This window comes from Scleropages formosus, chromosome 10 (genome assembly GCF_900964775.1).
Source record: "Scleropages formosus chromosome 10, fSclFor1.1, whole genome shotgun sequence".
Taxonomy (NCBI): domain Eukaryota; kingdom Metazoa; phylum Chordata; class Actinopteri; order Osteoglossiformes; family Osteoglossidae; genus Scleropages; species Scleropages formosus.
Genome location: NC_041815.1, coordinates 8920101 through 8934535, shown reverse-complemented (window position 1 = coordinate 8934535; position 14435 = coordinate 8920101). Strand labels below are relative to the sequence as shown.

The following is a 14435-nucleotide window of genomic DNA, read 5'->3' as shown; positions in this document are numbered from 1 at the left end:
GTAACAAGCAGTTCTGAGGGACAGAGAAAGTTCATTCAGCCACACTAGGACTAAGACTGAGAATGAACAGGCTTTAGATACTGGGCCTGTTGTGAGGGGGACAAACAGCGGGCCAGAGATGGAGGACAGAAACATGGGAACACTTTGGCAGGTCAAACCAACTCATGCAGCAAAGTTCTAGAACAGCTGAAGAGGCTTGATAGAAGAGGCTGAAAGACCAGACAGGAGAGTGTTGCAGTAGTCCAGGTGGGATATGAGCATGGCCTGGATGAGGAGGTACGTAGAGTCTGGTAGGAAATACTGGCCAATTCATCAGATGTTGAAGATGATATGCTGGAGTGCAGTTTTTGCAGTTTTTGTGTGTGAAGCATAAATCATCCTTAAACTCTGCCCAAAAAAAAAAAAAAAAACTGTAAAAATGGCCCAAGAGTTTTCACCTTCAGTCTTCTGAAAGATCTTGTTAACTGACCTTACTCAGAATTTAAACTTCTTAAAGTACTTTGCCATCTCAGGGAGATTTGTGATCATTCTGACCTGGCAGCACAACTTAAGTAAGGAGAGTTACATTGAGGCAAGTGAAAGCGTGTCTTTGGGTGACAGAGGGATGGAGAGAGATCAGCCTACAAGGCAAGCCATGTAACAGAGTTGAATACACAGGAAAGAGATGCTAGCTCTCCTCCCACAAAAAGACGCTGCACTCTCTCCACCCCCACAGCCTGATTCATGCTCAGTGCAGATCGTGACACTGGTGTGGACACAAGGGGAAGGAGCTTGGACGGCAGGCAAACCAGAGGGGGTCCACAGCAAATGACGGTCACGGTCGACAGACCAGAGATCGTTAACGGAGCAGCTCATCTGCCAGGCGGCGTCTGTGGTTAACCCATTGTGTGGGCAGGCGGTACCAAGGGTCAAAAGCAGGGTGGGGGGCGAGAAGGCAGGGAGGTTGGGATTGTTATTATGAATGAATCCTGATCTGAAAACATAAGGCATTCTTCACACCTGCCAGCTTCTTCAGTCAGATCTTGCACTGCCTTTGTGGTCAACATTGCATTTCGGCTTCCACCATAATCAGACAATCCAAGTGTTGTGTGTGTGTGCGCATTTCCCCGGAACGATTAACAAAGTATCTTACATCTTATCCTAAGAGCCCACAAGTAGGGAACATTTACTGCAAACACTTTACTTGATCGGTTAAGTGACACCCACTTGTGTTAACATGTGCCTTAACATCATTTTGCCGTAGCGACACCTCCACCCCTGACCCAGCAGATAACTGCAGAATTCAAAAGGTGCAAAAGGTCTTGAATTTCAGGTGTGTAGCTTGACTGGGAGAAAATGTCAATGTAAAATAAATGACTGCAAAGTTCTGATTTAAGTTAGTCTTGCAAGGACAATCCAATAAAAAAAAAAACAAACACAAAAGAAAACAACTTGCATTGTTTGTCTCAGTAATATAAAACCATAACCCATTGTGAGATAATAAGGACTGTGACCAGAGACCTTTTTCGAAACAGGGGAAGCTTGAGAATATTAAAAAAAAAAAAAAAAATGTTGACACATAACTGTTAAACATGTCATACATGTGGCCACTGTTAGTGGAGGCTGAATCTAACCTTTTGAAGGAAGGACATGTTCCATAACACAAAACTTATTATTTACAAGTTAGGCTCACAGCTCATCTTCGCAGCTGTTGCTTAGTCACACGGAACCAAATGCTGAAATTTTCCAGAGATATTCTCGACATTTAAAGATGCAGAATGATCCCTGAAACCCCAAAACAAGCTCTGTCATTTCTCTCACCTTTTCCAAAGTACACACACAGGATAATCTCTCTGTGGGGACTTTTATGAACAAAAAATAAAACTTTATAACAAAGAAAACTAAAAGAAAGTGAATTTGTTTACAGGAGGAGAAAAAAAAGATGTCAGAAGAATGCAATAGCTAACATTACATATGGCTCCAAGAGTGTAAATTAAAGATGCATGGTGATTTTTGTGATTGGAAGAGGAGTGCTGTGTGTCATAGGTAAGATGGGATTGTGCTTCCCTGGGAGCAGCATGATGCATGTCAGAGCCTAGCAAGCACTTACACTGCAGTGCCCCAGGTGACATGTCCTCATCCAAATCATCCATATCATCAGACATGATGAAGTGCTGGGGAGTGGCCCGTCCACCCACAAAGTTGGGGTCCAGATTGAGAGCCGAGGCCAACGACGTCAGCCCCGGGTTATTGACGATAGTGAAGCCGGTCAGCACCTCGATCTGCTGCCATCGGTGCAGACGTTCTCGGAGGGCTGCTGTCACCTCACCCAGAGCCTGCCTGGGAAGTGGTACAGTACAAATAAAATGGCAAGAAACACCAAGCAAAGGTGTGAGATAAGTGGACAAACTGAAAAAGAAAGCGGCCAAACAAAGCAGAAAAAGGCCTGAGACGAACTAAAAAAAAAATCTACTGCAATCAAAAGAATCACAATGGGGAATGAATGATTGCAATATGAGGGAAAGGAAAGGAATGGGCCTCACTTGGCTGCTAGGATCTTGTGATCCACATCATCCAGCGAGGAGCTGTGTGCCACGTGAAAGGTGCCGAAGAGAGTGTTCCTCTTCTTCTTTATCTTCTCTGCCTGGAACGGAGCCACACCTCCCTGTTACTGTGAAAGCATTTAACCCACAACCTCATCCTTCCCCAATCCAGCCTCTAAGCCAGACAATCACCCTGTCTATGCTTAAGGCTCTAAGCCCATCATCTCTTCCTCTCCTCCTCTGCTGCTCACCCCCTCTTTGGCCACCAGCAGCTGGCGCTCAGCATTCTGCTTCTTACTGTTGTAGTACTGCACCTCCACCTCGTGAGTCAACTGTAGCCACTTCTGGAGTGCTTCAGGTGGGGCCCAGCTACTGCGGGACTCCAGCTCCTTCTCTGCCTTCTTGAGGGCCATGCGCACCTGCAGTACAGCATGGGAGCCAAGTACACACACACACACACACACACACACACACACACACACACACACAAAAAAGCATGTACAGATAGGCAGGCAGACAAACACACACAAACACAGAGGGAGGGTGTGGTTAGAGACCCAGAGATATCAGACATTATCATTTCCTGTTGTGCAGAGTAATTAAATGAGAGTAAGGAACTAAATTCAGAAAATGGAAAACAATTCCTGAGAATTATATTAACAACACACAAACAAGAAGGCCACCTGAAATGGTACTTTTGTGTTTCCTGGAAAGAAACATTGCTGTGAGTGCAATTTCTAATAAGAGTATAACTAAAAAGAGAATAGTCATTTTGCACTACTGAAACGCTATTCTGTCAAAATCTGTCTAGGATGAATGCTCCATCTGTGACACAAAGCAGTGCAAGGAGCCATGAACGACGGGTCAGGTTATGAATTTCTGAAGACACAAACTTTTTCCCTTTTTTTTTTGGCCAATTTTTACCTGTGTTTTCTTCACCGGTCTGTTGCAGAGAATAAGTGCGTTTCCACGGTCAGCCGGCAGATGGCAGGAAAACACACCCAAAAACAAAGGAGTGAGCGCCTCCCTGTGTTTACAGCTCATGTCTGGTATTCCAGTGATCAATAACAAGAGGACCAACTTTGCATTTTACATTACATTTACATTTCTTTATTTAGCAGACACTTTTCTCCAAAGCGACTTCCAACGAACTCTATGTAGTGTTATCAGCCCACACACCTTATTCACCGCGGTGACTTACACTGCGAGATATACGACTTACAATGGGTCACTCATCCATGTATCAGTGAAACACACTCTGTCACTTACACACTATCTTCATGATATCAGTCAATAACCAGCACTGACTAGGAATTTGTCAAGAGAATGTGCTATTATTTGCAGTCATTTTAAATTATATTTGAGTTTAATGTAGCTTTAAATCAACGTCACTTTGAAACATTTTGCATGGCATTTACTGTTTACTACAGCTACATCCAAGGATTTTAAACAGAAAGTAACCTGTTAAATTCAAGGGACATCTTTTTTTATCAAGCAGTAATTATAAATTAATTTATTTTCTCCACCAGTATGTACCCTTCTTCACAGACTGGGTTTCTAGGATAGACTCTAAGACCATCCTGATCCTGTACTGGATAGAGGGATTTCGACAATGGATACACAGAAGTGTTTCGGAGTATTTTTAAATTTATTATAGCTTTATCTGAAGTATTCCGAACAAATGGAAGGACATTTGTGCTGTGACCTATTGGTGGAAATGACAATTCAAGTTTTGAACAATTTTCCAGTCCCAACTGGGTTTTTAAGTTCAGCAAGCAGTTTTTACGTTTCAAAATCTGTGACGACCGCCGTGCCAGTGCAACTTCAGTGCACACCCACCCTTACTCGCCCCAGTTGAGTCGTGTGCAATCTTAGTTCCGCAAGCACAACAGGCAGCACTGGGACGTTTGTCACGATCACTTTAAAATGTCAGCTTTGTTGCTCATCTCCTCCTTTTTTTTGTGTGTGTGTGCTAAAGCAGTTCACAGCTGAGTGTGAAGCAGTCAGAATGAAGGTCTGCACCTCCAAATCTGAGGTGGTGTTCTCACCAGGGATAACGTACAGTGGAAACCAAGATACAGAAGTTTAAGATCCTTTTCTTGTTTCACGGCAGAGGGGTTTATAAGACTGACCAACGGCTTTGTGCCGCAGCTGCAGAATCGCGAACTGATGGACAATCAGGAGTGTCTGTTCAATCTACATCCTCATCCTTGTCTATGTCCATTAACTATGGGTGGTGACCAAAAGAACACAACCGCAGGTACAAGCAGCAAAAATGGGATTCCTCTGCAAGGAGGCGGGGCTCAAACTATATGACGAGTGAGGCCCTCAAAATATAGCTGCTGCACCATCAGCTCAACAGGCACCACTCAAGGTGGTTTGGGCATCTAGTAAGAACGGCCCCAGAGCGACTCACACAAGGATTCTATCAAGTGCATCCCAAAGAGAGAAGTGGAACACCCAAGACAGGCTAGAGAGATTATATCTCCAGGCTATCCTGGGAAACTCTAGGGGACCATCTTGAAGGAGTTAGAGACTGCTGCTGTGGAAAGAGAAGTATGGTCTGCCCTGCTGGGATAACTGCCATCGCAATCCTACTACAATAAGTGGTTTGCAAATGGATGGATGGATCTTTTAACATTTTTAAAAGCTTGTTATGGACTTCCATCTGAAGTTGTATGTCCTGAAAAAGAAATCAACCCTCGAAGCTGAATAAAAAGGGAGAATCATCCATCCGCTGTCATAAATATTTGGTTAGAGAAAAGCAGATGGGACATAAGTGTGCAAGGAAGAAACAGTGAAGATAGGTCAATACCAGGGGTATGGAGACATTGGAACCTGGACAACATGTCTGGTCTAGCAAACCCACTCAAGGCAGAAGCTCATAAAGAGACGGCTGCACCAAATCCCTTGTGCCCCAAAAGCTCAATCTACGTACACCTCTCGGCGCTCTCTTTAGTGAGAAGAGCAAGGCAAAACATCATTTGACCTCCACAGGAATCCGCACACTAAAGAACGCAAGGGCAGTTTCCATGGGAGGTGCTTGTGCAACAGCTGCTGCACATTCCAAACAGTGCGAGGCCAAGTGGCGCTTCAGACAGATCACAGGGCGGCATCAGTTACACTCCTCACAGTGCACAAAGCACATCTTTTTGCTGTTAGAAACATTACACACATCAGATGCATCACAGCACCATCCACTCAAGGTTTCGTCCCAACAGTACAAGTACAGGTTTATTCTTTTATTGCATCAAACATCATCTTGGTTCATCGGAAGAAACACAGCAGTGCCCTTTCCTAGATTGACCTTTTTCCAAATTGAAATCAGAGAAGCGGAGAGACTCATCTCCTTTGTCTGACTGTCTCACTACAGCCTGGTGGCCCTCAGGCTCTTCCTGACCCCTCCTAAGGGAGGGTCAACTCAGTAAAAGCACACAGGCTTTACTTCTATTAGGAGTTCCTTGCTTCTAGCAGAGATGAGGCAGAGGCTCACCTTGCTGTTCAACACCTGACACAGATGGGAAAACTGTATTAACATTGTGAGTTTACCTTCCATTTTTACACAACGCCCATATGTGTCATCCAAATCCCCAATTTCCACATTTTCCTTCTATCTGCCTTACTTTAATGGTCTTCAGAGCTCCATCAAGGCTACCCTTCTTCATCTGCACTGGTCATGCTCTTGCACAACCTTCCCAAACATCCTTAAGGAGCAATCTCCCGTGCTGTACCTGCTCCAGCTCTGCCTCTGCATACTTCTGCCGGCTCAGCTCATTTTCTGTGCCCTCGCGCAACTCTTTCAGACGTTGTGCCTCCTGTTTGGCTGAGTTGATCTCATCACGCAGCTTCTGCTCCAGGTTCACCTTCTCCACCTCCACCGTGCGGTGCTCCTCCTGTGCAATCTGCAACCTGGTGGAGGAAAGGAGACAGAGAAAAACAACATATTGTGCTGCAACAGTGGGAAACAACTGCAAAAAAATCTACTTGCTGCCACAGCCCAAGTAACATAATGGAAACACAATAAAGCATTGCTGAAGAAATTAAAGCTAATCAAAGTACTATGAAGGAATAAGACCTAACTATTTGTCTAGAAGGCTTTTGGGATGTTTGGAGGACACTCCGCAGTAACTTGACAGCTCTATTGAAGTACAACTGAGATTCAACCGTTGCATTTTGCCACAAATGCTATAAACATTATAGGGGACCTCCAGCCTATAATACAGTGTGCACAAACTTGTACTATAACATAATTTACTCATCACTAGCAGCATAGGTTGATGTCCTAAAAATAAGTATTAAGTATCTTCTCCAAGGATATGAAGGAAGTCCCACCGCACCATTTCAGGCAAGGTAACTTTGCATAGGAAAATGTGAAAATAGCCCGTATGTTTCAGTCTTGGGCTGCAAATGAGCCTTGACAGTCATTTGATACTGAGGACTTTCACCAGCTGAATGCAGAGTCCATGGAGGGGCACCGCAGCACAGATGTAGCTGGGGTGGAGAACGAGGGAAGGAAATCCTACTGAAGCACGCAGCTAGCCCTGAACTCGATTTCCAAAGAGTCTCTTCAGACATTTTCCAGAGTGCACCTACATTTACATTTATTTATTTAGCAGATGCTTTTCTCCAAAGCAACTTACAATGGATACTATGTAGTGTTACCAGCCCACACACCTTATTCACCAAGATGACTACCACCTCAAGGGTCAATAAACACTGCAATGCGGGGACAACTTTCTTCTCTACCACAAACATGTAAGCTGGGTACACAATTCCCACCAGCTGTACCTACACATTTACAGCTGAGGTACTTCTCTAAAACGTTTAGCTGCACCTTTAATCTTCCTCGCTGTCTGTCTGTATGTATGAATGAATCATAATTCATGACGATAATGTCAATGTTGAATTGTCACCATGTTCCCTCCCAGCCTGCCCAAAACCTTAGCCTTACCTTGATCGCTCTTATTATGGTCATACCTCACACATGTCTTTGTCAAACCACTCGTGTCACTAGTGTGTTCGGAAAACCAGGGCTTTGCCAACCCCATCGAAACTAGACTACTGCAGTTCTGCGCTGACTGCCCTCCTTGAATCTGCTACAACTTTCAATGTATCCATATGTCTGCTGCTTCCCTGGTTTCTCTTATCTCATCTACACAGGGGCCACTGTCCTGCTTTGTGGTGGCCCTGTGAAACACTGCAGGCGGGCAGAAGAGCAAATGGGAAGGGAAGGGAAAGGAGAGGAAAGGAAAGGAAAGGACCCCCTGACTGGGCTGTTTTTATCCAACAGGCCCTGCCTGGGGAAACAAATTACTGACAAACATTAGAACTATATCAATAATGTTCATCAGGAATAAACAGTCTGTAGTCTAATACAATTTTGACTTCTGAATGCTGGTTTTAGTGTGATTTATGGTTAAGTTTCAATATTCTGTTATAAAAATGCTTAGATATTCTGCAGGTACAGTGTAAGTAGTGATAAGCACACACTGCACTGCTGCTGAGGGCAGTGAAATTAACCCATCTAATAAAGTTAAGCACACAGGTAAAGCAGAAAGAATTCACCAATGAAATCACCTATTCCTTTATTTCTTATGCGGAAAATTCCAGTTCATTCCAAATTCACCCTGAACCCAATTACTGATTTTGCTGAGGCTTTTTTCCAAAGAAACCTACAATGTTAAGCTCCCCAGAATTATTTACTGATTTATAGAACTGAGCAATGTGTTTTTTTACTGGAAAAATTTAGGGTAAGCACCTTGCTTAAGGGTGCAACAGCAGGAGGTAACAAAACTAAGTCCAAAGGCAAGAACTCTAACCACTACACTACCACACGCACCAGGTAAATGTTGCTTAATATCAGGAAAAAGGTGTATCACACTGAATCATCATTTGAATGAATAACAGTAATATAATGCAGTTTTACCCGATTAGCACACATAGTTGTGGCACCAAACATGGGCCTGTATAGAAAAAGCATCCTCATCATTCTACATCTGAGTGTTTGCTTTAAGTGTACATTTGGGATAGAAGGGGAGGCTTTTTGTGGAAATTTCATTTTCATTAAGGAGGAACATGAAGGGGCTAATGTAATTAAAATTAAAAAAAATTTAATAATAAAGTAAATTTACTGTGGACAGTGTGCTTGGACCAACTTAAGGAAGGCTACATGTAAACAAATGAATAATTAGCAAATTAAAGTACAAAAGAGAGGATGCAAACAAAAACAGAGTGCATCACAGCCACTTGGCGAAATTTTCAAACTTGATCTCAGTTTACCGTGCCACAGCGTCGCAGTCCAGGACTCAATGCGGCATACCAGATACATGAGTGTCCACACCAGTTGAGGATAACTGATATTAACAAAGACTCTTATCATGAAACTGGATATAAGGGGACCAAATAACCAGGGCTGAGTCTACGAAATGGAGCTGCCATGCATGACTATGCTGCCAATGGCCAATTTGTGTAAGCAAGATCCATATAAAAGTCATATTAGATTTGTTTTCACATGAAGCTAGACACCTTTGGGAAGGAGAGAAAAAAAAAAAAAAAAACCATGACCAAAAATTTGGGGAGAAAAGGAAAAAAAAAAAAAAGCTTTCACTGTGCATGTGATCCATCCCCCTCCCCCAGACTGCACAACACAGGTTCAACAGCTATGTATAATCCTATGATGAAAAGCTAAAAATCTGGTATTCTATGATAACCACAAATAACTGACACAAAGAGGTTTAACAAAGTAAACATCTGGAAAAACCTATTCATATTTCATTCTTTTGACAGGGAAATTACTTTATGGTTTCCCTTTATACTGCAACTACGAATGTTTTATTTCACCTCCTATAAACAGACTAATTTGACTTAAATCCATTCAGCCAATAATTTGCTGTATTTCATCAAGGGGGGGGGGGGGTAAAAAAAAATCAAATTTAGCAGTCATTGTCTATAATTCCTTTCACAACTACAATGTTTCATAATTTCCATTAATTTCAATTTTGATAAATTGTGCAACAAACTTCAGCAACCTTTTTGAAAATTATCCTTTCAAAAACATAACATTGAACCACTGTAAAAGCATATTAAGTTAAAAACCTTGTTTGTTTTGGAGCAATGCTGCGACTGTATATTTTTAATAAATTCATCTCCCTGTGTTTTTACAAGTTTGTTGCTGAAGTCCAATGATATGTGTTTCAGGTAGATTCGTCACATTAAATTGTCCATCGTCTGTCCCCTTCAGGGTGTACCATCTTAGCCCAGTGTTTCCCGTGGTAAGATCTGGACCACCGCGAGCAGTCAATGACACTGGGTGAGTGAGTGAGCCTATTATTTACCTCTAAAAGCTAAAAAGGGAAAGAGTGAAAAATAAGGTGGTGGCAGGGGATACTTGATATGGAAACAAGATCTTCCTGAGGATTCAGCCAGTGGAGCAGCTGACCCAAGGCCTGATAGGGAGGAGTAAAAGCACACAGATCGGAACGCTGAAAATCATTCCAGTGCTTTTCAGAATCATCACGGAAACAGAGACCTCCGGGCCAACGTGGGCTGGCTGCCAGTTGTACTCCTGCCGCTGGAGAAGGAGTTTCCTTTAGGTCTTGCAGAAGCTGCACACAGCAGTGTGGTTTTGTGAACTGTCACCGACTAAAATTGCTAAGAATACTAAGATGATTTCAAAAACAGGCTCTCGACAAGTCACTCTCCCAACAAAATCAGTTATGTCTTATGTCGCTCAATGGAAAATTTGCCACACCCTGCTCAAAAGTAACAATAAAGGTTTAAGGAAACAAAGAGTGAAAAACAAATGAAAAAAATAGGACAGTGCCACCCTAGGCTCTCAAATTTATGGCTAAGAAAATTTTGTCACGTCACACCGTCTAAGAACAGACTAAAGCCTAAAAGTTTCTGTAGGTGTTTCTCAGAGGTAAAGATGAGTTTTCCTACACTGATAACTGTTCTTTTGCTTGGGCCATCAACAACTCCAACACCCTAAAGGCCACAAATTCTTTCCATTGCCTGTCCCCTTGCCCACTCTGTGGGAACTGACATGGCCTTTGGCAAAGTGAGCTGCACACAGCACCAACACCTGGAGTGAGGATGGTGGATTAGCGACAGGAAGAGAGGCTAAGCTGCACATTGCCACTAGATCCACTGGGGAAACAAGAATTTTGTTTTCCCCCTTGGTACATGGAGGGAAGCTGTCCAGTGTACAAACATGCACGCTCGCGTGCATGCATACATGCGTGTGTATGCAGAGCAGACATCCACCTTTACATTTAGAAAATGGGTGAATGGCTTGCTCAAACACACACCTCCATGGCTCCATGAAGCAGTTGTATAACACTATTAATGCTATATTAAATATGAGGAGTGAACCTGGACATTCAAAGGAATCAGTCTGAATTTAAACAAGGCAAAGGCTGCTTTTACTCTTTTTACCATTTAAGGCTGAACAGCAGTTGCGAAAGCGAACCGACGGGGGAAAAAAAAAAAAAAAAAAAAAAAAAAAAGATTGTTATCGGGGAAATGGGGGGCAGTCCTGGTTACATCTGTCCTTTGTTGTTCTGGACTCTATAGTAACCCAACTCCCACACCGGCTCAGAGTCCTTTCCAAATAGCTCTCAGAAAGCTCACTGAAACATAACGACAAAATCATACCTTCTTAAGGCAATCCATAAATAAATATTATATCTGGAAGGTTCTTTTTTTTGATTGCGCCCCTCACTCAGCACCTTAAGTTCCAAAACAAGAACATAGTTTTTCTCTAAACGGAGGTTCCTTTAAGAAAACTGTACCATGGATGTAACATAATACAGTAATGACAATTAAAATCTGGGTCATATTTTCACTATTTACTAAACAACCTGATGGGTACCATGATGGGGCAGCATTCTTACCCAACAGCCCGTTCTTTAAAAAGGGCAAATCACACACTGCTTTGTTCCTGAGAACATGTTTGATGGGAAAAGAAATGGCACACAGGAAAATATAAAGTGACCAAGAGTTACCAGACAAAGGATGAAAACAAAGTTGAAATAAAAATTAAAAAACAAAAAAAAACAAATAATGTGCTAGGACACTCCACACAAGTAACAGACTGGCCACAGCAAGGCTCTTGACTCACTTCTGCTGCAGGTCGTGCAAGCTCTGCTCAGCCCGCTGGAGGCCTTCCAAGTCCTTCATCATTTTGCTCATGTGGTCCTTGGAATAGCGGTTCTGGATGTAGGCAAACCAGCAACCTCCCATGCCAATGACAATTGACACTACTAGCATGAAGTCCTTGAGGTGGCTGTGTCGGTTCACTGCGGAAGAAAAGGAGGTGCTCAATGAGAAAGGACATTCCTCCACCAGGTCTGTTCCAAAAGCTAAAAGAGCTAAAGCTAGAAATGTTCGCTGGAGTAACACAGTACGCTTGTTCCTCAAGTGAAGGCAAACTCTCACTGTAAGAGGATGGAATCACCATTTTATCTTTTTGGGGGGGGAATCAGTTCCTGGACAAAAAAGTCCCCTAGAATTCACCTAAATTTGCTACAGCATCTATTTTTGCTTACTCTGAACTAGATGTTGCTTTGGAGAAAAGCATCTGGCAAATGCAGAAAAAAAGGTATTTTTTTTATGAATGGCAATGACATTTAACCATTATTCCTAGCTTTTCTTTTAATATTATATTTTAATAATTCATTCATAATCAATGACTGCTTACTGCCAGGTATAATGTTGCATTTTTCCCCCAATATATCTTTCTCTACCTTCTCAGGCTTTCCCAATGCCTTTGGTACCTTCCTTTCAACCCTTTTAGAAGCCATTTTGCAATTTGGCTTACAACTGCTTAAAATATAAAGAAAAGGTTTACAAGATCACCACCTATGCCTTTCACTCTGCAAAGTATGCAGACACAATGCCATTAGAGGCACTGTGCAGCATTACTGGCGAATGTTTGACACTAGACAGTCTTCACTTCCTCAAGGGATTAAGGCTTTATTTACAATAGTGAAAGGGTATAATAATTCTGGGAAGCTTAGCATTGCAAGTCAATTTGAAGCTAAATGAATTACCATTACTAGCGGTCATTACTTCCAGAGTAATGTTGAGGTTAATACACTAGATTTAGCCAGAAAATAGCCAGAGTCACAGCATTGAGCAACAAAAATCTCACAGGTTTGAGACCAAGTGTGCACGTCTCTCCCAACACAAGATGAAGTTCTAATATCGATTAAATTACCTGTCATGGAACTAAAACGACTTCATAATGAGTAAAAATGTTGTTTTAAAAGAACAGTAAGTCAGTTAAAATGTGCATATTTTCCATTTTCTTGTTCGAGGACTGTTCTACATGTGCTTAGTCTATTCCTTTTCAGTGTCCAGATCTTATGTATTGTAGTTTAATGTTCATTGAAGTATAATAATACTGTGAACACATTTTCCTAATTTTGCAGTAAAACTGGGTAGTTTTAAACTGGTTCAACTTTTGTCCTCTTCCTCCTTATGCACAACACTCCATCTCAGTAGAATCAGAAGTCCGGCCGCGCGTGGGTTTTCTGACCTAAAAAGGTATTCTGACAAGTCATTTAGCCCAGCTCTGAAGCATATGCCGGGTACACACTCCATGTGCACTTCGCACGTGTTGTCATCCACTGTCTGCAGAATCTCACTATGCATGAGATCTACTCTGATAAAACACATCCTGACCTCTCTAGTTGCTCCTCATTGCCCTCAGTGTACCCTCTGTTTTCCCTGTATTCTCTCAGTTCTTCTTTCTAAGAGGAACAATGGCTTATTCCATCTTGCTGCTGCTAAAAAGTAGAAGAAGCTACCACTCAAATATCAGCTAAACTGCTGACCTTCCATCATTTTTCAAAAACTCATCTTTATATCAAACTATTGTTTGCTTGCTAATATGTGACTAACCTTCTGATTTTTCCCACCTTCTCTTGTTCTTTGGCAGTCAAGGCACTTTTCTTGATCCATCAGATGAGGCATCTGGGAAGTCACTGAGAGTGGCTGCATACTGCCAACTGGATTAACTCTAATCCTAACTCAACTAGATCAGATGGCCTCAGACCACTGCATTGTGGATCTCATCTACGCTAAACCAGCCAGCTGATATTTACCTCTCAGATTCAGTGGCACAGACATCTTTTAATACACTAGAATGCCCATGAATAATGCACAGCCACTGCTACAACCCCAATTCCAAGAAAGTTGGGAGAGGTGTAGTTTAGGACTAATAATGATGTGATAAGTTGAAATAATAAGATAATGTGAAACAAGTGATGTTAAACAACTGCAGCAATCATGTTATAAGGAGCCCCCAAAAAGGACTTGTTCTTCAAGAACAAAATTGAGTAGAGGTTTGTCAGTAGATGCGGCAGCAAACAATCCAACACTTTGAGAACAACATTCTTCAAAGACAAATTGGTAGGGTATTTCTCACTAACTCTACAGTGCACAATATAATTAAAAGATTCAAGGACTCCAGGCAAATCTCGGTGCGTAAAGGGGAAGGACAGAAACCACTGTGAATGCACGCGATCTCTGATCCCTCAGGCACCACTGTTTTAAAAACTGTCATGTGTCTCTAACGGAAATTATGAGATGGGCTCAGGAATACTACAGTGAACCTTTGCCAGTCAACACCATCCACCGCTGCAAGTTAAGGCTTTACTTGCATACATACATCAACAATACCCAGAAGCTCCGCTGACTTCTCTGGGCTTGGTCTCACCTGAGGTGGACAGTAGCACAGTGGAATCATGTGCTGAGGTCCGATGAGTCAACATTTCAAATAGTTTTTGAAAAAAACAGCCGCTGTGTCCTCTGGGCCAAAGAGGAAAAGGACCATCCAAACTGTGATCAGCATCATGTCCAAAAGCTAGCATCCGTAATGGTATGGGGGTACGTCAGTGCCAGTGACAT

The 14435-nt window shown here is 42.4% G+C and overlaps 1 protein-coding gene across 3 annotated transcripts in view; it reads right to left on the bottom strand.

Annotated features, from left to right (window-relative positions):
- Positions 1–14435, bottom strand: part of stim1a (stromal interaction molecule 1a) — a 37638-nt gene that overhangs the window by 5439 nt on the left and 17764 nt on the right. For 2 of the 3 annotated variants that reach the window (XM_018758794.2, XM_018758795.2), the window contains exons 8-12: positions 11644–11821; positions 6254–6431; positions 2774–2941; positions 2523–2623; positions 2090–2319 (exon numbers count right to left, since the gene is read on the bottom strand). In XM_018758794.2, the coding sequence (XP_018614310.2) occupies positions 2090–2319; positions 2523–2623; positions 2774–2941; positions 6254–6431; positions 11644–11821 (855 nt within the window). Of the gene's footprint in view, positions 1–788; positions 870–2089; positions 2320–2522; positions 2624–2773; positions 2942–6253; positions 6432–11643; positions 11822–14435 lie in introns of all 3 variants that reach the window. The other variant, XM_018758796.2, reaches the window with a different exon arrangement.